This window comes from Hippichthys cyanospilos, chromosome 2, assembly GCF_059441005.1.
Source record: "Hippichthys cyanospilos isolate Australia breed blue-spotted pipefish chromosome 2, RoL_Hcya_1.0, whole genome shotgun sequence".
Lineage (NCBI taxonomy): Eukaryota > Metazoa > Chordata > Actinopteri > Syngnathiformes > Syngnathidae > Hippichthys > Hippichthys cyanospilos.
The window spans coordinates 1855459-1879000 of record NC_142370.1 but is presented as its reverse complement, the minus strand read 5'-3'; the positions used below and the strand labels follow the sequence as shown (position 1 = coordinate 1879000).

The 23542-nt window shown below is 41.2% G+C and overlaps 2 protein-coding genes across 3 annotated transcripts in view; one reads left to right on the top strand and one right to left on the bottom strand.

Moving 5' to 3' along the window:
* Window positions 1-23542, bottom strand: part of sdcbp2 (syndecan binding protein (syntenin) 2) — a 64163-nt gene that overhangs the window by 19592 nt on the left and 21029 nt on the right. For both annotated transcript variants that reach the window (XM_088440983.1, XM_088440991.1), the window contains exons 3-4: window positions 13225-13330; window positions 9494-9594 (exon numbers count right to left, since the gene is read on the bottom strand). In XM_088440983.1, the coding sequence (XP_088297109.1) occupies window positions 9494-9594; window positions 13225-13330 (207 nt within the window). The remainder of the gene's footprint in view (window positions 1-9493; window positions 9595-13224; window positions 13331-23542) is intronic.
* Window positions 4491-9390, top strand: LOC148426844 (uncharacterized). The gene has a single exon (XM_088441015.1). The coding sequence runs from the start codon at window positions 4764-4766 to the stop codon at window positions 5598-5600; it is 837 nt and encodes a 278-aa protein (XP_088297141.1). The 5' UTR covers window positions 4491-4763; the 3' UTR covers window positions 5601-9390.

The following is a 23542-nucleotide window of genomic DNA, read 5'->3' as shown; positions in this document are numbered from 1 at the left end:
CAACTGTCTCAACACCAGGCAATGGACGGCCTCATAGTTTCCCTAGATGCGGAGAAGGCCTTTGATCGAGTCGAATGGTCCTATTTATTCTACACACGTGAAAAGTTTGGATTGGGTGAGGGCTTTATTAAATGGGTGAGGGTTCTATATACCCAGCCATTGGCTGCAGTCATAACGAATGGACTGAAACCAACTAATATTGAGGTCCAGAGGGGAAACAGACAGGGTTATCCTCTGTCCCCACTTCTATTTGCAATTGCATTTGAACCCCTAGCAGAAGTAATTAGGCAAGACCCTTTAATAAGTGGAATTAATGTTGGCAGAAAATCGCATAAAATTACGTTATATGCTGACGATGTCTTATTATCTTTGTCGAACCCTTCTATGTCAGTCCCACGTCTAATCCAGACTATTGCCCGGTTTTCCGCCTTTTCCGGATAGAAAATTAACTTTTCCAAGTCCGAGGCAATGCCTCTGGGCAACTTGCGGCAGCAGCCAGATAATCCCAATCCGTTCCCATTCAAATGGTCCTCTGCTGGCTTTATATACCTCGGTGTCTTTATCACGCCTCAATTTAATCAGATGTTTCACGCCAGCTTTGATCCACTCTTTGATAAAATTAGGCAGGATCTGGAGAGCTGGACTAATCTTCCCATATCATGTCTAGGCCGAATGTCACTTTTAAAGATGAATGTCTTCCCGCGCTTGCTCTATCCAATGCAGATGATCCTCATTTTATTCAATCATAAAAGAATAAAAAAACTGAATGGCTGGTTCAGTTCCTTCATATGGAACAAGCACCGACCACGGATCAAGATGTCAGTGTTGCAATTAACAAGCGCTATGGGTGGGCTAGACTTCCCGTACATTAAAAGATACCAATTGAGTGCCCACTTAAGGCACATAGCTGACTGGATTAAAGATGATGTTTCTTCAATTTGGCTTGACATCGAAAAATCCCTTTCCAACTGTCCCCTCAAAAATTTACTTTTTATTGCCAAATTGAAATCTATTAAAGAACAGTGCCACAACCCAGTTACAGTTAACACGGTCAGAGCATGGAGGAACATACAACATTTGACAGGGAGATCAGGGCTTACTTCTGTTTTCACCCCAATCACTTGCAACCCTGACTTCCTTCCAGGGATCTTAGATTCGGCTTTCAGTCGCTGGACAGCTAAGGGAATTTCTTCTTTGGGTGATCTCTTTGATGGTAGTGTCCTCATGTCCTTTAACCAGATTGTGGACAAATACAACATAGCAAGAAAGGATCTTTTTCTTTATTTTCAGATCAGAGATTTTATTGTTAAAGACACATCTCTGCTCACCGACATGAATGTCACAAAAATCGAAAAAAAGGTGTTTCTTGCTGACGGGAAATCTTCCATTAGTGCCTTTTATAATGATCTAAGGGTCTGCTCAAATCTGAATGCTCGGGCGCTGGGCATGATCTGGGAGAGGGAACTGGGTGTAGTGATTACTGATGAGATATGGGAGGATATCTGGGATGAGGCCAAGAAAATCACAGTATGTAACAGGACACGAGCATTACAGCTCAAGATATTGCACAGAGCACATGTTGCTCCAAATCGCCTCTCTAGATTTAGAAAGGATGTTTCCCCATTCTGCCTCAAGTGTAAGACAGAGATTGGTGATCTTACTCACTGTCTCTGGTCTTGTGTGAAAATACAAAAATTTTAGACAGATGTCTTGTTCGAAATTCAAAAGGTTTTGAGGATCGAACTTGACCTTGACCCTGTTTCTCTCCTCCTGGGCCTTCCCAGTGACCGTGTCACTAATGTGTATGAGAAGAAACTGTACAATACTCTGACATTTTGTGCCAGGAAAAGTATTCTGTTTCATTGGATTTTGGACAAGGCTCCATCAATTGGGGTATGGCACAGGACAATACTGGAATATATACCCCTGGACTTTTTGACCTGTCTCTCACACTCAAAAACCAATGTCTTTAATAGAACCTGGAGACCTTTTCTGGACTATATCGATGCGAACATATCTGCTATAATGTTAAGAGCATTTGTGTAAAAACCAGATTGACAAGCTCTAGCCATACTTGTACTGGGCTCCCTCTGCAAATTGGAACTTGAATTGTACCTATGACTGGCTTTATTACATTTTGTACTGTTTTAATGTACCTGACATTGCTGCAATTTTTTTTTTGTGTGTGTGTGTGTGTATGTTTGTTGGATTTGTTCCTACTTTGTCCTAATTTCGTCTTCTGTACATGTCTCTTTTGATGGTTGTGTTTTCTGTCTGTAAAAAGTAAAAAATGAATAAAACATATATATATATATATATATATATATATATATATATATATATATATATATATACACAAAAAAATAAAATAAAATAAAGGGCGTGGCCTCTATGCCAACTCATAGTCCGATTTCTCGCCAAAACGGTAAAAGTTGCTGTAATTGGACCTAGATGATCTGATATTTGTAAAACTTCATATATGGGATAGGTGTCCAATGTGAAAACACACCTACAAGCATATTTTTTATTGTAGTACGAGCGCCACCTAGTGGCAGCAAAAAATATAGCAATCCCTTAACATTTTTATGTACTCTGCTGAGCTCCTTGAAGTGATATCCCTTAAATAATGTCTGAAAAGCCATTGGCCACGCCTAATGCCTTCCACCAAATGGTACGATGTTTCGATAATGGGCGTGGCCGATACGACAGTGTAAAGTCACACAACTGTAACAATAAAAGCTGCAGTAACTCAACCCACATTATCCCACCTCTAAATTTGACAAATTTGATAAGAGTCCTGCACTGAAGTGATCTACAGTTAATTTTTCATTGTTTATAGTCCTTGTTCATACCCCGACCTGTTCATCCCCCAACGTGCACAGGTCTGCGAGGGCCCTTTATAGCTGCTTGCAGCTCTAGTTATTATTATTAGGGCCCGAGCAGCTACCGCTGCGAGAGCCCTCTTGTTTTTCTCCGGATTATTATTATTATTAGGGCCCGAGCATCTACCGCTGCGAGAGCCCTCTTGTTTTTCTCCGGATTATTATTAGGGCCCGAGCAGCTACCGCTGCGAGAGCCCTCTTGTTTTTCATGCCCTAATACAGCTATGGGATAAACTTCCAAATCATTTACAGCGCCACCCAGTGGCAGACAAAAATCTCATTTTTTATACTTTTATGTACTGTGAAATACCTGTTTGACTAAATGAACTCAAAAATGGTCAGAAAAGCTATGACACATTGGAACATTAAGGTTCACAAGTTTTATGACTTTTCAATAAAGGGCGTGGCCTCTATGCCAACTCAAAATCCGATGTCTCGCAAAAACGGTAAAAGTTGCTGTAATTGGACCTAGACAATCTGATATTTTTTAAACTTCATATATGGGATGGGGAGTCCAATGTGAAACACACCTACAAGCCTATTTTTTATCATAGTACGAGCGCCACCTAGTGGCAGCAAAAAATATAGCAAATCCTTAATGTTTTTATGTACTCTGCTGAGCCCCTTGAAGTGATATCCCTTAAATGTTTTCTGAAAAGCCAGTGGCCATGCCTTATGCCCTCCACAAATCAGTACGATGTTTCGACAGTGGCTGTGGCCTATATGGCATTGAAAGTCACAAAATTGGAACAATAAAAGCTGCAGTAACTCCACCCACATTGTCCCACCTTGTCTAAATTGTCTAAAACTCCAAACTCCAAAACTCAACTCAAAATATAGATTTCAAAATGTCCAGAAAATAGATTGGTAACTGTAATAATAATATATGATTAAAATAATAATAATAAAAAACAACCGGCTGTCCCCTGGCCTCTTAGACCCAGCGTGGTGCCATTCATATGTGGAGTATGCATCCGCATTAAGCTCAAGAGGAGAAGAAGAGTGCTGCAACTGAGAGCAAATAAAACATGTTTAAGGTTTAAAACTGGTTGAGATAAAACTTTTCTTTTCATGAATAAAGAAGACTACATACCTTTTGAGTATTGTTACATCTCCTGTACTGTATGTGTTGCTGCAGCCTTTATGTTTGAGTATTCTATTTTTTCACAAATATAACTCTAGGAATTTAATGCTTAACTTCTACTAGCCTGTAAATTGGAATCAGCAACTAGCATTGGTAATGTTTTGAAAGTGTGGCTTGTATTTTAGTATATAATGTGTGTAAGTATTTTTTATTGTAATGTTGTGTTATGAAATTTGGATAGACTGCCTAGCCCTAAAACACACAAATCCACACAGAAATAAGATAACATCGTCCCACACGTCCCCCAAGGCTGTGGGAAATCCTCGGGGGAAGAGAATAATCGTGTTTTGCGGCCATTAACAAATAGCTCATAACTCTTGTTTCTTAGCGCTGATGTTTTGACCGTGTGAAAACAACAATTTAAAAATGTTAAAAAGGACGTGACAGAATTGTTGATTCTATATGAAAAACAGTATAAAAGAAGTAATAACTATATCACTATTATTGCTTCCGGTTCTTCCGGTTCCGGGGGAGTGTTTTGCTGTTGTCGCTGCTGTCGCTGTTTTAGCCTTAGCTGGAGAGACGAACGATATTTTTCTTTTATATTTTTCTATTTTTACCACCACCCGTCGGACCTGTGTTCGGTGTTGTTTTTCTTCTTTTTCCTTCATTTTTGAGGACTGTTTCCATTCTTCGATAGCTAGTGATTCGCCGTTTCTCTGAACAGCGCCTAGCTCCGTTCGTCCTCGTGCAGCTCTGCTAGCGTAAGTATTTCGCTCGGCTGTACTAAGGTAAGCATGGCTCCGTGCACCTCCACCTCTTCTGTCACCTGCGACACCTGTGTTATTCTCATGGAGAGGCTTTCTCTCCTAGAGGGCCGTGTCCGTCAGCTAGAGCAGGGTAGTCTGATAATCGTAGATCAGACGGACACATCTGATAATGACAATGCGGGCCGTAGCCCTCCCGCAATGCCGCTAGCGTCGGCTAGTGCGGGTCGTAGCCTACCCGCTAGTCCGGCTAGCATTAGCCCTAAGAAGCCTGCTAGCCGCGGTGAGCCTGTTCGGACGCATAATCGCTTTAGCCCCCTCGCTAGGCAAACTCCTCCTCAGTCTACTGGCTCCCGCACATTAGTTATAGGGGACTCCATCACCCGTAACATCAAGCTTAAAAAGCCAGCCACCGTAATGTGTATTCCTGGGGCCAGAGCACCCGACATTGAAGCTAACCTTAGGGAGCTGACACGCAAGAGGGCTAGACACCAGACTAGTGCAAACAACACTAGCTACTCGGACATAGTGATACACGTCGGCTCCAACGATACTAGAATGAGGCAGTCTGAGATTACAAAGAAGAACATAGCTAGGACTTGTAATCTCGCTAGAAAGATGAGTCGGCATCGAGTTATTGTCTCTGGCCCTCTGCCTGCGAGAGGCAATGATGAGAGGTTTAGCAGATTATTCTCGCTTAACCGGTGGATGGCTGGTTTCTGTAAAGAGCAGGGTTTCCAGTTTGTAGATAATTGGCCCTCTTTCTGGGGCCGGCCCGACCTGCTGAGGACAGATGGCCTTCACCCTAACTGGAAAGGCGCTGTCACTCTTTCTAGAAACATAGATTACTGTTTGAGCCTTCCATGACTTCCCACATTAGAGCATGTCGGGTCGCAGGCGAGTAGCGAGCCTGCTAGAACGGGTGTGGAGTCGTTAAGGCTAGAGTTAACCGGCACTAGGCTGGACTGTTACAACACACATAGCATACTTAGTCTAGGTCACTGCAATCCACACACTGTTTCAATACCTAATGCTGAATGCCCCAATGATAAGATTTCTGCTGAGGTGGTGTTGATTAAGGAAAACAGCCCTGCCTCTTTAATCAGTAAGACTAGTGACAAAGTGCCTAGGCGAAATATTAATATCAATATGCGCGCTGTAGTCGTCGACAATCGAATTCCTACTTTACTAACATCGCGACGAGGTTTTAATTACTCAAAATATAGAGCAAGCCCCAGCCATAAAAATCTTGTTGGTATTAGTACTACCAACACGAGGACTCAGAATAATCCGGGAAAAATGTCCCAGTTTAAATTCGGCTTCATAAATATTAGGTCACTCGCTTCAAAAGCCCTTCTTGTAAATGATCTTATTACAGATCAAAATCTTAACGTGCTTGGTCTCTGCGAAACCTGGCTAAAACCAAATGAATTCTTACCATTAAATGAGGCCTCACCCGCAAACTTTGTGGGCTCACATGTTGCCCGTCCTTGTAAAAAAGGGGGGGGTGTCGCCCTAATTTCGGAATCTGATCTTAGGCTTAGCACGAGCACGAGTCACACTTTCAAGACATTTGAGGCTCTCGTTATGCGATCGAGCTCCTCACCACCATTTTATGTGGTAGTTATTTACCGTCCTCCTGGCCCATACTCTGGATTCTTAGATGAATTCCCTGAACTTATGGCTGACTTAATAACTCACACAGATAATATATTAATTATGGGTGACTTCAATATTCATATGAACTCCCCATCAGAGCCACTTACTGTAGCTTTTCAAGCAATAATCGATGCATTTGGTTTTACACAAATAATAAAAGCAGCAACACACCGGAATGGTAATATCTTAGACTTAGTGCTAACCCGTGGCCTAACTGCCTCAAACGTCATAATTCTGCCACATACTAACGTTATGTCTGATCATTATCTTATAACATTTGAAGTCCTAGCTCAGTGTGGTCTTGTTGTCCACAACCAAGGCTTTAAGAGCCGTGATATTAATTCTTCAACGACTGCTGCACTTTCTGAATTACTGCCTTCCGCAACAGCTGCCTTTCCGTCCTTCACTGGCTCAGTCGATAAGCTCGCAAATGATTTTAATTCGGTTCTTCTAAATTCCCTAAACTCTATTGCGCCGCTGAAACTTAAAACTCGTCCGAAGCGGCGCACTCCGTGGTTTACGGAGGAAACGCGTACGTGTAAACTGTTAAGTAGACAACTTGAGCGTAAATGGCGAACAACTAAACTTGAGGTTTTCCGTCAGGCCTGGTGCGATAGCTTGCTGAAATATAAAGAGGCTCTTAGGCTAGCAAAAACTAATCACTTTTCCAAAATGATTAGTCTTAATAAAAACAACCCAAAGTATTTATTTGAGACGGTAGCGCAGCTAACACAGCAGCAGCAGGTTAATCAAAATTCCCTCCATTCAGCACACGATTTCATGCAATCCTTTACTCAGCGGATTCAGCTAATAAGGGAAGAAATAAAAAAGGCAGCGCCGCTCACCACCTCAACTGTGATTGTTGATGTTAGTTCGGACAATCAGGTTCATGAAAGTCTGGCTACCCTGTCCCAGTTTGATTTAGTATCCCTGGAGTGTCTTACACAACTGGTTAATGCAGCAAAGCCGACGTCCTGCATGCTCGACCCGCTTCCAGGCAAACTCGTCAAAGAGTTGTTCCCGATCTTGGGGTCGTCTGTCTTGAATATTATCAACCTGTCACTCTCCTCTGGCATTGTACCTGAAGCTTTTAAGACGGCCGTCATTCAACCATTACTTAAGAAACCACACCTAGATCCTGAAGATCTCGCTAACTATAGGCCAGTGTCACACCTTCCGTTTATCGCCAAAATTCTCGAGAAAGTTGTAACACAACAGCTTAGTGATTTTATGATAGACAACAATAGATTTGAACTCCTTCAGTCAGGTTTTAGGGCCAACCACTCAACTGAGACAGCCCTAGTAAAAGTGACGAATGATCTTCTCTTAGCCTCGGATTCCAACATCTCATCAATATTATTACTGCTTGATCTTAGTGCCGCATTTGACACTATTGATCATCATATTCTTATAGAACGTCTTAGATCATGTGTTGGTATCTCGGGATCAGCACTTTCTTGGTTCAGATCTTACATCCTGGGAAGGACGCATAGTGTCTCTTATGGCGACGCAATCTCTGAGTCTTTCTCCGTCTCATGTGGTGTCCCGCAGGGGTCAGTACTTGGCCCCTTACAGTTCAACATCTACATGATTCCTCTCGGCGATATTATACGTAAACATGCTATTAGTTTTCATTGCTATGCTGATGATACCCAACTCTATATGCCCTTAGAAATAACGGATCCGTGCAAGTGCAGTAAACTGGAGGCTTGCCTTGCCGAGATTAAACAATGGATGTCTTCCAATTTTCTGCTTCTCAACCCTAATAAAACTGAGATGTTATTTATTGGCCCTGCTCATCATCAGCACCTGCTTAAGAATACCACGCTGAACCTAGAAAACTGTATTATTTCCCAAAGTAGTTCTGCAAAAAATCTCGGCGTGATATTTGACTCAACTCTCTCCTTTCGAACACATATTAATAACATGACAAGAACGGCGTTTTTTCACCTCCGCAATATAGCTAAAATTCGCCCTATTCTTTCTCTTAGCGATGCAGAAACATTAATTCATGCATTTGTTACGTCGCGCCTAGACTATTGCAACATTTTGTTTTCTGGCCTTCCCATGTCTCACATTAAAAGCCTGCAGTGTGTACAGAATGCAGCGGCGAGACTATTGACAAGGACGAGAAAGTTTGATCATATTACTCCGATTCTAGCTGACCTGCATTGGCTTCCAATACACGTGAGATGTGATTTTAAGGTGTTGTTAATTACTTATAAAATTTTACACGGTTTAGCTCCTTCCTATCTCGTCGACTTAGTATCACCTTATGTTCCGTCCCGACAACTTCGATCACAAAATGCCGGTTTGCTATCGACCCCACGGGCTAAAAAGAAGTCTGCGGGATCAAGGGCATTTTCCATTCGCGCGCCAGTACTATGGAATGCCCTACCTATGGAAGTTCGCGCAGCCACCTCGGTAGAAATCTTTAAATCCCGACTAAAAACACATCTATACTCAAAAGCATTTAGTTAAATTAGCCTGTCTGCAGCCTTCTTCTTTTTTCCTGCCCCCCTCTTCCGGCCGGGAGAGGGGGCTAGCTAGATGGTGAGGGTTGACTTGACCGCCTCCATTGGGTCCTGCGCTGGTCGACCATCACGGGTTAGGAGTCTAGCCGTCTGCGGTCCACCTGGCTGGAATTGCGGGATGGTTCCTGCCCAATGGCTTTGCCTGCTGTCAAGACATCACTGCACTATATAGCACAATATGTTTTCTGTAATTTATATTGTTTCTGTGTTCGGAACATGCAGCATCCACTTCAACCTGTGGGCCTGGAAGGGGGCTCCTCCCACCTGTGGTCCCTTCTGGAGGTTTCTGATTTTCCCCAAATTGGGGTTTTTGAGTTTTTCCTTCCCCTTCTGGGAGCTTTGACAGGGGATGCTGTTGTGTACCTTACATTGAAAAGATGTCTCTGTATGACCTCTTTTCATTCTGTGAAGCCCTTTGAGACTTCGGTGATTTAGGGCTATATAAATAAAATTTGATTGATTGATTGAATAACGCTAACCACTTAGCATAGTAGCATAATGGCACTGTGTTTATCCACGTTATAAATGCCCTTCGACTTTCAATTTCGATGACGGCCTCACACTTACGTTGTCAGCAGCGGGCAACAAGGCCAAGTTCCTCTGCACCTCATCGCTGTTGAGGCTCAGGCCCATGTACTCGCCCAGCTCCTCAAGATTTGGGTACAAGCCTGCAACGGTCCAAACAAATATTCCAGAATTAGAGGACATTTTACTTTCAAAATTCTTGATAAGTCAACATACAATTTTCTGATTTTCTGCAATGTATTCCTCAGTAGTAGGTCATCAATTACCCTAGGCTTCATTGGTACAGCTTACAGATCCTGTCTACACTTTTTGTTACATGATTTTATTAATAAATTCATTTACTTTAATCACAGTAAAAGGGTTACAAATGTGCGCTAATGTTAGCTTGTTCATAGGAGGATCTGTTTAGTAAGCTATTACTGCTGACCAAGAGAACAAACTTACTTTTGTAAATAAGAAAGAAAAAAAAGAAAAATAATCTTCTGAGTACAGTGGGCCCCCGGTTTATGAAATTAATCTGTTCCGCAGCTGGGATTGAAACTCAAATTTGCAGTATGGCGGGCAATCCAAACCTATGTTAATTAGCTAATGCATGTAAAACCTCAGGTAAAAACATAAAAAATGTATACACATATTAAAATTTGGTATCAAAATTGTATAGGAAGTGATACTTATATATAATATACATGGATACAGTTAAATAACATCATGAATAAAAAATATAAGGATTTTTTTACATTTGAGTGACACTTGTAATAGCCATATTCTCTAGTAAGGGTAGTCTAGGCTAGGCTAGCTTAGCTTTCTTTCTATTTCTTGATTACCTCCAGGTTTGTTTCCAATAAATCATTTTCTTACTTCTCTCTTGAACATCACTAGCAATCTTGGGACTCATGGCTAACCAATTCAAGTTTGAATTAAGCGCTAAAATGCATAATAAATACGATATTGAAAGCACTCTCACACGAGATCAAGTCTTTAGGCAGCCATCTTTGTGGCCCCGTACGCCGACCAGTAGCAGACCAGCATCTTTGTGACCTCATCACGCTGACCAATAGAAGACCAGTATCTGAAGGAGTCGAGACGCCGACCAATAGCAGACCAGATTTGTAGTGACGCGTTGCAGCGGAGGCAATTTGACGCAAACAGAAAATAAGAGCAATTACCTAAAAACGCCTTATGAGGGAGGCAAAACAACAAACACAACCAACCCCACAGATCATGACAGTTGTTGATGTTAATCGTAAAGCAGGATAGATACCTTAAAGAGGGGATGAAAAAACATTGTAACGCGAAAAAAACTTCAGCCAGGGACACCGTAACCCAGGGTTCCACCATATATGCATAACAGGGTTGCAAATGTGGGGGAATGCTATCTATTTAGCTAGCGATTGCTGCTGACCAAGAAGACAAACTTACTTTTGTAAATAATTAAAAAAAAAAAAAAAAATCAAGTCTTATTCTGAGGAAATGCATTAACAGGGTTATAAATGTTACCTTTTCCTCAGGAGGGCAAATTAGCTGTTTAGCTAGCTATTACTGCTGACCAAGAGGACAAACTTACTTATATAAATGCTATAAATGTTTAAATGGTTTGGCACCATCATACGTCAGAGCTTGTTAGTGTTGCATGACAGCCAGCACACTTAGGTCAAACCAGCTGCTCCAGACTTGCTACTCGTGATGACCGAGCTTTCTCTGTGTCGGCCCTAAAGCTATGGAACAGCTTACCTATTCAGGTTCGGACTGCTCAGTCAGTTGAATATTTTAAAACACTCTCTTCTCTCTGGCATTCACTCCATGCTAGACAAGTAATTTTGGCATTTTGTCATTCTAACTCTGCTTTATATTGATTTTATCACTCTTTTTGTCATGTTCTGTTGGTTTTTGGTGGTGAGTTATATTGGGGTGTTGTGTTCTTTTCTGTATGCGTAGTTCATCTTGTGTCACCCCGCGTTCATTTTGATTTGGTCTACCTGTCTGTGCTTACCTGCTCCTCGTGTGTCCAGCAATCAGCTTCTCCTGCCTAGTGTTTTCTTCCTGCTGTTGCGTGTTTGTAATTAGTGTGTGTATTTAAGCTGAGTTTATGTTACAGCCATCATCGGATCATAGTTTGATGTCACCAATGCTACCCGTTAGTCTGTGTCTCCCTGTCCCAACCTGCCTGTTAGTTTTGTTACTGTTTCACCTGCCTGCCTGTATTTTTGGAGTTTTGTTGCCATGCTGTTTTCCCCACTTTTTGGTCTTGCCTGACCCACACAATATATCATGGACTTCAAGCCTTTCCCGTCTCTGAGACTCCCTACATTTAGGTCCACCACCCTTGCTATCACACCTGCCTATCTCCCTGCCTCGCCTTATCGTGACAGCTTTACTATTCTATTTGTTTGTGGTAACTTGTTTTGTATTTTAGTAATTGTGCAGCACTTAGGTCAGCCCATTGAGTTTTTTTTTTTAAATGTCTTTATATTTAAATGTCTATATATTTTTAAATGTCTTACATTTTTAAATGTGCTTTACAAATAAATAAAACTTGACTCTGTGTAACCCATGGAATCCACATAATGCCCCCCGGATTTTAAATAATGCATGTCCGCCTTGCCGCTCCAGCCACACTACAAGGCTGCACACCCCTGCCCAGTGCATGAGTCTCTGCTGCGCCACAGAGTGCCTGAAGAGTCAAACTGCACTTGTGCAGGGACTTCAAACTTGTGTGATTTAAAATAATAAAAACTTTTAAACTTAAAAACAAAAGCTCCATTTGTGGAAAGTTTGCATGGGTAACACTTAGTTGCATGCTTCATTTACAATGAGTGAGTACACAGATTATTCATTTTAATTTTTAAGTGAATTGATAGAATTGTGACTCAAACAGTAATATATTTGTACACATTAGATTCTTTTTGTCTTGATGACAATAGCACAGAAAAGGAAAACCAATCACTTTTGGGTTTATCCAATCAATCCGCGACGTAAAAGACAATCTTGTCCACGTGGAGTGCTTTTTCTTTGTAAATTTGGATGTAGAAATGAACTGTGGAATTGACCATGGAGCACGGCGGCAGAGCAGGTCTTACAAGTCCTGCGTAAAGTTGTTGGACTGCGGTGCAACGATACGGCCACGGCGCAGCTCAGCGAATACGCAGATGTGAAATAAGTCTCATCCATTAACATGCACGACACAGTGCAGCCGAGACGCAATGCAACGACTTATGAAATGTTTTGAGAACACAGGTTTGAATAATGTGACGATGCTGCGTGCATACAGACAGTGTGTTTAATGTGGGAGAGACACGAACAATGACATTGAGGAAGACTTTTTAATAAACGAAAAGGTGAGTACCAAACACTACGCCCTGGTACTCATTTGAGTAACTTGGGAAAAAAAATTCTGCGCACACCTGACAGCACAGTAGCACGGTATCGGCCACTTGATTGCGACATTGAAACCTTTTTTTTTTTTTTTTGGCAGACGAGTATTGCCCTAAAGCGAGGGACACGCAGTGTAAAACAAGAAGAATAAAGGTGCTGCCACATCCCGGAAAAGTGAAAGTTCTCAGCAATGCTCTCCTTTCCGGATCCACTTTGAAGTGCACAGCAAGCTCACTCCCCTCCCCTCGTGTGACACTGTTGTGTGAAAAGTGAACTTAACCTCGCAACAAAACGCCTCACGTAGAGCATAAACGACGCGCTCCATGTGAATGTGGCATATTACTAACAACAATCCAAGGCGAAGCTGGAAGTAAAGATGAGATGTAACGTGCATTACTTACAGGAAGTAGGCATCTGAGGAGGGGTAGGCTGTACTGGGTCACCATCCTCAGTGAAGGCTGGCATGGCAGCGTTGCTGGTGCTGGTCTGGGCAAACTGGGCCTGGGCCTGTATAGAAATTAGGTTTAAGTTTTTGCCCTGCTGATCAGTTTTTGTGTCGCTGTACAATGTACAATTTCTGGAGTCTGGATAGTGCAGTGGTTCTCAGATAGTCTTCCTTAATGAGGATTTTTTTTTCCCCTGATCATCAGGTTGTGGGACATTTTTTTTTCAAATTTATTTCACATAAAAATTGCACAGTGGACTTGTTTGTCCTTAAAAAGATTCTGGGACCTGTTTTTTCTTTTTCTCCACTTCTCTCCTCCAAAAAGTGCTATCTATATTCTTGTGAATTAACCATCTAGTACTCCGAGAATCTATTGATAATATGTGCTATACATTTTTGTTACTATAGATACACTGAATACAGTGTATTGTAGGCATTTGGTGATCATTTCACGTCCCTTGCTCATGTATATTATTATTATTATTGTTGTTGGGACAAAAAAATCCCAGGGCCGATAACCTAATATATGGAAGTGTGAATGTTTAAACTAATACTATCCAAGTATCCTAGACTTTCCAAGTATCCTAGACTTATCAACAAGAAATACATGAATGGGTTAAAATAGTAATAAAAACTAGAGCTGCAAGCAACTATAAGGGGCCCTCGCAAACCTGTGCATGTCAGGGTATGAAGAAGTTGGAGTATGAACATGTTTGGGTGTACGCACTTTGCAGGAAGTGAACATTAGAAGTAATTTTTTTTATTACATTTGATCAAATGTCTCAACAAAGTAAATAGAAAACGCAAAAATGACATTTTCTGCCACACGGTGGTGTTGGCACTATGATGAAAAATGAGTTTGCAGATGACTTCAGGACAGGACTCCTAACAAATTTGTGAAAATTAGAGAAGGTGGGATTATGTGGGTTGAGTTACAGCATCTTTTATTGTGACAGTTGTGTGACTCTGCGCTGCCGTATAGGTCACACCCATTATAAAAACATCGTACTATTTGGTGGAGGTCATTAGGCATCTCTAAAGGCTTGTAATATAACATTTAAGCGATATCACTTTAAAGGAATTTCTATATTTTTTTGCTGCCACTAGGTAGCAGTCACAATGATGAAAAATAGGCTTGCAGGTATGTTCTGCATTGGACTCACATTAATATTTGAAAATGTTAGAAGATAAGACCATCTGGGTGCAATTACTGCAACTTTGTTCATTTTGGCCACGCCCTTTATCGAAAAGGCATAAAATTTGAGAACCTTCATGGTCCATGTCTCAAACCTTGTCTGACCATTTTTCAGTTAATTTACTTAAACAGGAATTGCACAGTACATGAAAGAATAATAATAAAACTAGAGCTACAAGCAGCTATAACGGGCCCTTGCAGACATGAGCACGTTGAAGGATGAACAGTTCGAGGTATGAACAAATTTGGGTATGATTGTATTCGTGCATATGCAGGCAAACTGTAGAGGTCAATGTTCTAGAAAAGGTAAAATTTTCATTAGTATTTGTCCAACGGGCACAACTAAGTAATTGGAATCGCAAACTTGGTAATATATTTTCTGCCACGAGGTGATTGTAGCACTACGATGGAATATATGTTTGTTGATGTCTGTAGGAATTGACTTTCAATCAACATGTGAAGTCGTGAGAAGATGAGATCATCTGGGACAAACTACATCAGCATTTACTGTTACGATAAATGTATGAGCACTGCTGAATAGGCCACGGCCATTATCAAAACATCATAATATTTGGTGGAAGAAATTAAGCGTGTCTGAAGGCCTGTCTGAAAAAAACTACAGTGAGATTACTTTGACAGGCTCAACAAGGTACTTATAAATAACAATGTAATTTTTTGCTGCCACTGGGTGGCGCCCGCACTACGAAGAAAAAAGTATGTTTAGCATTGTACTCCCATGAAATAAAATTTAGAGAAGATCATGTTGATCCAATTACATTAAGTTTTACCGGTCTGGCCAGACATCGGACTTTGAGGCGGTGTAAAGGCCAGGCCCAAATTTGAAGAGTCATGAAACTTGAGATTCATAATGTTCGCTTTGTCTCAATATTCTCCTTACTAATTTTCAGTGAATTTGCTGAAAGCAGCATAGCAGAGAACATGAAAGTGTAAAAACTATCTCTTTTGTCTGGCACCAGGTGTTGCTATTTGTACAGTTAAATTGCTCAAACAGGATTAGCACAGTGCAAAAACTGAAATATTAAGGTTTTTAACACTGGTGGCATAGGAAATATGATTCAGGTATTTTGAAGCCCCGCCCCAATCATATAAGTTAGCCGATCTTGACAAAATTTTACCCAGTTTTGCTACTCTCTCAGATAATGGAGCACATCAAATGTGATCTTGATCGGGTCAAGGGTTTTGGTACCGAAAAATGTACAAAATTGGGCCAAATGCTACATTCAACAGTTGATAACTCTGGTTCTGTATATCGTAACATATGGTGCTCCATAATGATTTTGTAGGTCTTGAGGTAGCTCTAGGTCAAACGGGTCAGAACTGGCTGCTGTTTTATGATCACCTGGGCTCAATTACAGTAAGTTTTGCTGATTTGAGAAAACTGTGACTTTGGGGTGGCACACAGACCACCCCCTTTATCATAAAATCTTAAAATTTGGAAAACTTTATCCTGAAAGTCTTGATGCTGTTCAGACAAATTTTCAGTTCATTTCCTTTTACGTTCTTAGCACATTACATAAAAGTTTAAAAAATGACATATTTGTCTGTAAATAGGTGACGCTCTATTTAATCTGAAAATTAACCATGCAGATAATTTAAAGCTATTACTAGTAAATTTTCTGTTAAGTTTCAGATTTTTTGAAGCTTACACATTGGAATTATTAGGGTTTTTGTTGCTCATGGCGAACAAAATTTGAGTTTGAACCACGTATTTTGAAGCCCCACCCCCATCATATATGTTAGCCAATCCTCACGAAACTTTGCCCAGGTGCGCCCCTATGTCAGATAATGGGGCACACCAAATGTGAAGTTGATCGGGTCAAGGGTTTCGGTACCGAAAAATGTAGAATATTGGGCCAAATGCTACATTCAACAATTGATAACTCTGGTTTTGTACATCTTAACACATGGCGCTCTTAATCTTTTTGTAGGTCTTGAGGTCTTACACATACATAAAAAATTTCGTAGCTCTAGGTCAAATGGGTCAGAACTGGCTGCCGTTTTATGATCACCTGGGCTCAATTACAGTAAGTTTAGATGATTTGAGCAAACTTCGACTTTGGGGTGGCATACAGACAACCCACTTTATCGCAAAGTCATAAAATTTGGATACCTTTTTTCTCCAAGTCTCGATGCTATTCAGACCAATTTTCAGTACATTTACTCTTATGGGCTAAGCACAACACATGAAAGTTTAAAAAAATGACATTTTTGTTTGTAAATATGTGGCGCTATAATTAATTTGAAAAAAAAAACATTCAGATATTTTAAAGCAATTACTAGTAGATTTTCTGTAAATTTTCAGATTTTTTTCAATCTTGCACATTGGAGTTATTAGGGTTTTTGTTGCTCATGGCGAAGGAAATGTGACTTTGGAACACATATTTTGAAGCCCCGCCCCCATCATATTTGTTAACCAATCTTCTCAAAATTTTGCCCAGGTGTGCCCCTATGTCAGATAAATGGGCACGCCAAATTAGAAGTTGATCGGGTCAAGGGTTTCGGTACCGAAAAATGTAGAAAATCTGACCTAATTCTACATTCAACAATTGATAACTCTGGTTCTGTACATCCTAACATATGGCGCTCGATAATGTTTTTGTAGGTCTTGAGGTCCTACATATGCATAAAAAATGTCATAGCTCTAGGTCAAACAGGCCGGAAGGGGCTGCCGTTTGAAGGATCATCTGGGCTAAATTACAGCAAGTTTTGCTGATTTAAGCAAACTCCGACTTTGAGGTGGCATTCAGACCTTTAATCGCAAAGACGTAAAATTTGAAAACCCATTTTCTCCAAGTCTCACTGGTACTCGGACAAATTTTCCGTTCATTTAATCTTATGGGCTTTACACAATAGATGAAAGTTTAAAAAATTGCATTTTTGTCTGTAACTAGGTCGCGCTACATTTAATTTGAAAAATAACCATGCAGATATTTTAAGGCCTAATATATTTTCTGTAAATTTTCAGATTTTTTCAATCTTGCACATTGGAGTTATTAGGGTTTTTCTTGCTCATGGCGAAAGAAATTTAAGTTTGAAACATGTATTTTGAAGCCCCAGCCCCATCATATAGGTTGGCCGATATGCACGAAATTTTGCCCAGATATGCCTCTATGTCAGATAATGGGGCATGTAAAATGTGAAGTTGATCAGGTCAAGGGTTTCGGTACCGAAAAATGTAGAAAATCGGGCCAAATGCTACTTTCAATAATTGATAACTCTCGTTCCGTTAATCCGAACATATGGCGCTCTGTAATGTTTTTGTAGGGCTTGAGGTCCTACATATGCATAAAAAATTTCGTAGCTCTAGGTCAAACAGGTCGGAAGGGGCTGCCGTTTGAAGGATCATCTGGGCTAAATTACAGCAAGTTTTGCTGATTTGGGCAAACTCCGACTTTGAGGTGGCATACAGACCACCCCCCTAATCACAAAGTCGTAAAATTTGAAAACCCATTTTATCTAAGTCTCGATGCTATTTGTACAAATTTTCAGTCCATTTACTCTTTTGGGCTTTGCACAATACATGAAAGTTTAAAAAATGACAATTTTGTCTGTAACTAGCGCTGTAAATAATTTTAAAATTTATCATGCAGATATTTTAAGGACAAAACTAGTAAATTTTCTGTAAAGTGTCCGATTTTTTGGCATTGGAGTTATTAAGGTTTTTGTTCCCTATGGCGAAGGAAATTTGACTCACATAATTTAATACCTAAATCACCTAAATACAAAAATTTACAGCAGAGCCGATGAGTGTGCAAATTTTGGTGACTTCATGCATGTTTAGGCCCTCACATTTGCGATTTATTTTGGAGAAGAAGAATAATAATAACTAGAGCTGCAAGCAGCTATAAAGGGCCCTCGCAGACCTGTGCACGTTGGGGTATGAACAGGTCGGGGTATGAATAAGGACTATGAACGATGAAAAAGTAGTTGTATATGACTTCAGTGCAGGACTATTGCCAAGTATGTAAAATTTAGACAAGGTAGGACAATGTGGGTGGAGTTACTGCAGCTTTTATTGTTCCAATTTTGTGACTTTCAATGCCATATAGGCCACAGCCACTGTCGAAACATCGTACTGATTTGTGGAGGGCATAAGGCATGGACACTGGCTTTTCAAAAAACATTTAAGGGATATCACTTCAAGTGGCTCAGCAGAGTACATAAAAACATTAAGGATTTGCTATATTTTTTGCTGCCACGCCCTTTATTGAAAAGTCATAAAAGTTGAGAACCTTAATGTTCCAATGTGTCATAGCTTTCTGACCATTTTTGAGTTCATTTAGTCAAACAGGCATTTCACAGTACATAAAAGTATAAAAAATGAGATTTTTGTCCGCCACTGGGTGGCGCTGTAAATGATTTGAAAGTTTATCACATAGCTGTATTATTGCATTACTTTTAAAGGCCCAGGAAAGTTTCAGATGGTTTGAAGCTGTCATAGCTGAGTTATTAAGATTTTTGTCACTCTTGGCAAAGGAAGTATTAAACATAATTTGAAGCTCCGCCACCATCATTTTTGTAGGTCTTACAGTCCTTCATTTGCCTACAACGTTTCATAGCTGTAGGTCAAACCAAACAGGATTGACTGTAATCTTTCGACTAATGACATTTTTTGCAGCCACTAGGTGGCGCTAGCTTTAAACTGTAATATATTTTCGTCGATATGTTCAGGAGAATATTTTCATCCAATGTGTGAAATTGTGAGAAGATCAGATCATCTGGGTCAAATTACAGCAACTTTTACTGGACAGATAAAGCTTCGGAATGAAAATGGTCGTAGAGGCCACACCCATTATCGAAACTTCGTAAAATTTGGTGGAGGTCAGCAGGGCTGTCTAGAGGTTTTTCAGACTTAATTTCAGCAATATTACATACAAGGGCTCAGCTAAACACATAAAAACGTTTGAAAAATGCTATATTTTTGGCTGCAACTAGGTGGCGCTCGCACTATAACAAAAAATACATTGATAGGTGTATTCCGCATTGGAAACCTATCAAATATATGAAGTTTAGACAAGATAAGACCATCTGGGACCAAACACAGCAACTTTGTTCGTTTTCGCGAGAAATCAGACTGACATTTTTGTTTGCCACTAGGTGGCCTTATAAGCAATTTAAGATTTTTTTAAACACATGTGTTAAGGGCTTGAGTCTTCACGTGTCTGTGAAGTTTCATATTTTTCCAAGCTTGGAAAGCTGAGTTATAAAGGTTTGTTTCACATGTGGCAAAGTAATCATCAAAGGCATAATATGAAGCCCCGCCCCCAACATATTTGATTGCGGATTGTCACGAAAATTTGAACAATTGTGCCTCACAGTCAGATAAAACATCACAGCAAATTTGAAGTCGATCGGGTCAAGCGTTTGGGAGAAAAAAGGAGCAGTTCGGGACCTGCAAATGAGCAAAAACGGGCCAAAAGTGCACATTCAAAAATTCATAACTCTCTTTCTGTACATCTGAGCACATGGCTTGCGCTGACTTTTTTGTAGGGCTCGAGGTCTTACATAAGGCTACAAATTTTTGGAGCTCTAGGTCAAACGGGCCGGGAGTGAGAGGCTATTTTCCACTCATAAGGCCATTTTGGGGCCAATTACAGCCACTTTTTTCGATTTGGCGAGTCATCTGACTTTGAGGTGGCGTGCAGACTACGCCCATTATCGAATAGTCGTAAAATTTTAAAACCTTAATATTCCATGTCTTATTGATATTCTGACCAATTTTCATTTGTTTTACTCAAACAGACTGAGCACAATACATGAAAGTGTAAAAAATGACATTTTAATCAACCACTAGGCGGCGCTAGTAGCTATTTAAAAAAACTTTTTTAAAGGTGTTAAAGACATAAGTTTCCATGTGTTTATGAAGTTTTAGATTTTTTAAGCTAGTACATCAAAGTTATTAAGGTTTTTGTCCCTCTTGGCGAAGGAAAAATTGAACACATAATTTGAAGCCACGCCCCTATCATATGTCAGCGGATCTGCACCAAATTTTGCCCACTTGTGCCCCTATGTGTGAATATGGACCACAGCAAATTTGAAGGCGATTGAGTAAAGCATTTAGGAGAAACAAGGAGCAGTTTGGGACCTGCAAACGTGCAAAAATGGGCCAAAAATGCACATTCAAAAATTCATAACTCTTTTTCTGTACATCTGAGCACATGGCTCGCGCTGACTTTTTTGTAGGTCTCTAGGTCCTACATATGGCTAAAAATTTTCGTAGCTCTAGGTCAAACGGGCCGGGACCAGGTGCACTTTTTCGACCTTAGGTGGCGCTGCAGAGCCATTTTTTTTGCATTTTTTTGGGAAACACAAAAATATCCAATTTTTCACCGGGCCCGACAAATGTGCAAATTTTGGTGACTTTTCGTGCATGTTTAGGCCCTCAAAAATGGAAAAGCGCTGCACAGTAAATAATAATAATAATAATAAATAAAAATAATAATAATAATAATCTAGAGAAAAACAAGAGGGCTCTCGCAGCGGTAGCTGCTCGGGCCCTAATAAGAATAATAATCTGGAGAAAAACAAGAGGGCTCTCGCAGCGGTAGCTGCTCGGGCCCTAATAATAAGAATAATAATCCGGAGAAAAACAAGAGGGCTCTCGCAGCGGTAGCTGCTCGGGCCCTAATAATAATAATCCGGAGAAAAACAAGAGGGCTCTCGCAGCGGTAGCTGCTCGGGCCCTAATAATAAGAATAATAATCTGGAGAAAAACAAGAGGGCTCTCGCAGCGGTAGCTGCTCGGGCCCTAATAATAATCCGGAGAAAAACAAGAGGGCTCTCGCAGCGGTAGCTGCTCGGGCCCTAATAATCCGGAGAAAAACAAGAGGGCTCTCGCAGCGGTAGCTGCTCGGGCCCTAATAATAATCCGGAGAAAAACAAGAGGGCTCTCGCAGCGGTAGCTGCTCGGGCCCTAATAATCCGGAGAAAAACAAGAGGGCTCTCGCAGCGGTAGCTGCTCGGGCCCTAATAATAATAATCTGGAGAAAAACAAGAGGGCTCTCGCAGCGGTAACTGCTCGGGCCCTAATAATAATAATCCGGAGAAAAACAAGAGGGCTCTCGCAGCGGTAGCTGCTCGGTCCCTAATAATAATCCGGAGAAAAACAAGAGGGCTCTCGCAGCGGTAGCTGCTCGGGCCCTAATAATCCGGAGAAAAACAAGAGGGCTCTCGCAGCGGTAGCTGCTCGGGCCCTAATAATAATAATCCGGAGAAAAACAAGAGGGCTCTCGTCGGGCCCTAATTAGGCACATGGACGTAACCAGTATTTCAGACTGAAAGAGAGCAGTCATGCAGTCACTGTAAAATTTCCAAACTGGAAAAAAAAAATTACACCGGAACAAAACGACAACGATTTTGCAACTGGAAAATGTTTAAGAATAATGATGGTTTCAGTAGAGAACACCAAATCATGTCGATTGACACTAAACCGATAATAAAGATGTAAACAGAAAAAGGACGGGTAGCCGAACGAATGAAACAAACAAGGGGGAGAGCTTTTGGACGAGAACAAATAATGTCATGATACCGACCTATAGCAAAAATCAACAGGGTCTACACCAATCTGTAACTAACTTGGCAAAGCGCGAATGTAGTCCAGAGCTTTCTTGGGATTGGTGAACTCACGTTTGGCACCTGTCACCCTGACAACGAGCACCGCTGGAAACATCAAGGAAAATGGAATCTTCTTATCATGAAGCAGTGCCTTACACTGGCGAAACTCCGCCCGCTTGTCGGTGACCAGCTTCGAGTAGTCTGCGAAGATCATTATGTGGTGCCCGTTCCAGTGCAGCTTCCCTTTTTTGCGTGCGGCGTCCACAATTCGCTCGCAGTCCTGGAAACGTAGAAGCCGAACGATGATGGTTCTTGGGGGCTGGCCGTTCGGTTTACGCTTCCACAGGCTCCGGTTCGCGCGGTCGATCTGCAGGCCCCCAGGAAACTCGACGTCCAGTAACTCCGAGATTGTTGAGCGCGTGAAGGCCAGGATGGCGGGTCCTTCGGAACCCTCCGGAAAGCCAACAAAACGAAAGTTGTTCCGGCGACTTCTATTTTCCAGGTCGTCCACCTTCCTTTGCAGGGACTCGATGTCCGCCTGAGTAGCCGGAGGATTAGCCTCGAGCGCTTTATTAGCCTCTTCCAAAAAGTCAACGCGAGACTCCACTTGTCCCAAGCGCATGGCTATATCGGACAACTTCGCTTCCACAGCATTCGTTGCGGCCTGAATGGCACTAAGTTTCATCTCCTGCGTCTCAGACGTTTCTTTAAGCAGTGCATACATTTTTGCAATGTCTTTAGCCATTTGACCTGATGCGCTGCTTCGAGTATCATGCATTATCGGCGATGGAGAACTGCGGCCGCAAGCACCAAGTGTCTTGTCAACAGACTTGGATAAGATAAGATAAGATATTTACTCCTTGGGTTTAAAAGTCCGCAAGTAGGCGAATTACGAAGACATATGCTCCTTTTAAAAGTAAGTATACCGCATGTTCTGCAGAGCTCTCGAACTAGGCAGCCATCTTCACCGCTTGCGTCACGTGACTCTAGGTCCATTATTTCTAAAATAACAAGTAGTAATACGCTCAACCACAATGGCCTATATGCACGCTCACAATGCACAACACACCATTGCTCAACAAAAATGCATGTTAAAACTTTAAAGTTTGCTGTTTTTGGACAAGCCAGGAAAGTACTGAGAGAAAATGATCTGGTCAGATGAGTCCAAAATCGAGCTGTTTGGACACAATTATACTCGCCATGTGTGGATTAAAAACGGCACAGCCCACCACCATCAAAACACCATACATACTGTAAAGTTTAGGGGTGGAAACATCATGGTGTGGGGCTGTTTTTCTGCAAATGGTACTGGAAAACTCTGTATGAATCAAGGGAAGATGAATGGGCAAATATACGGGGATATTATTAATCAGAATCTGCTGCCATCTGTCAGAATGATGAAGATGAAACAGGGTAGACATTTCACCAAGATATTGATCCCAAATGGACAGCCAAGAAAACATTCATTTGGTTTCAAAGAAAGAAAATAAAGCTACTGGAATGG

Excerpts from the sequence above, each read along its gene's own strand:
- LOC148426844 (XM_088441015.1), top strand. The coding sequence starts at position 4,764 with ATGGCTCCGTGCACCTCCACCTCTTCTGTCACCTGCGACACCTGTGTT.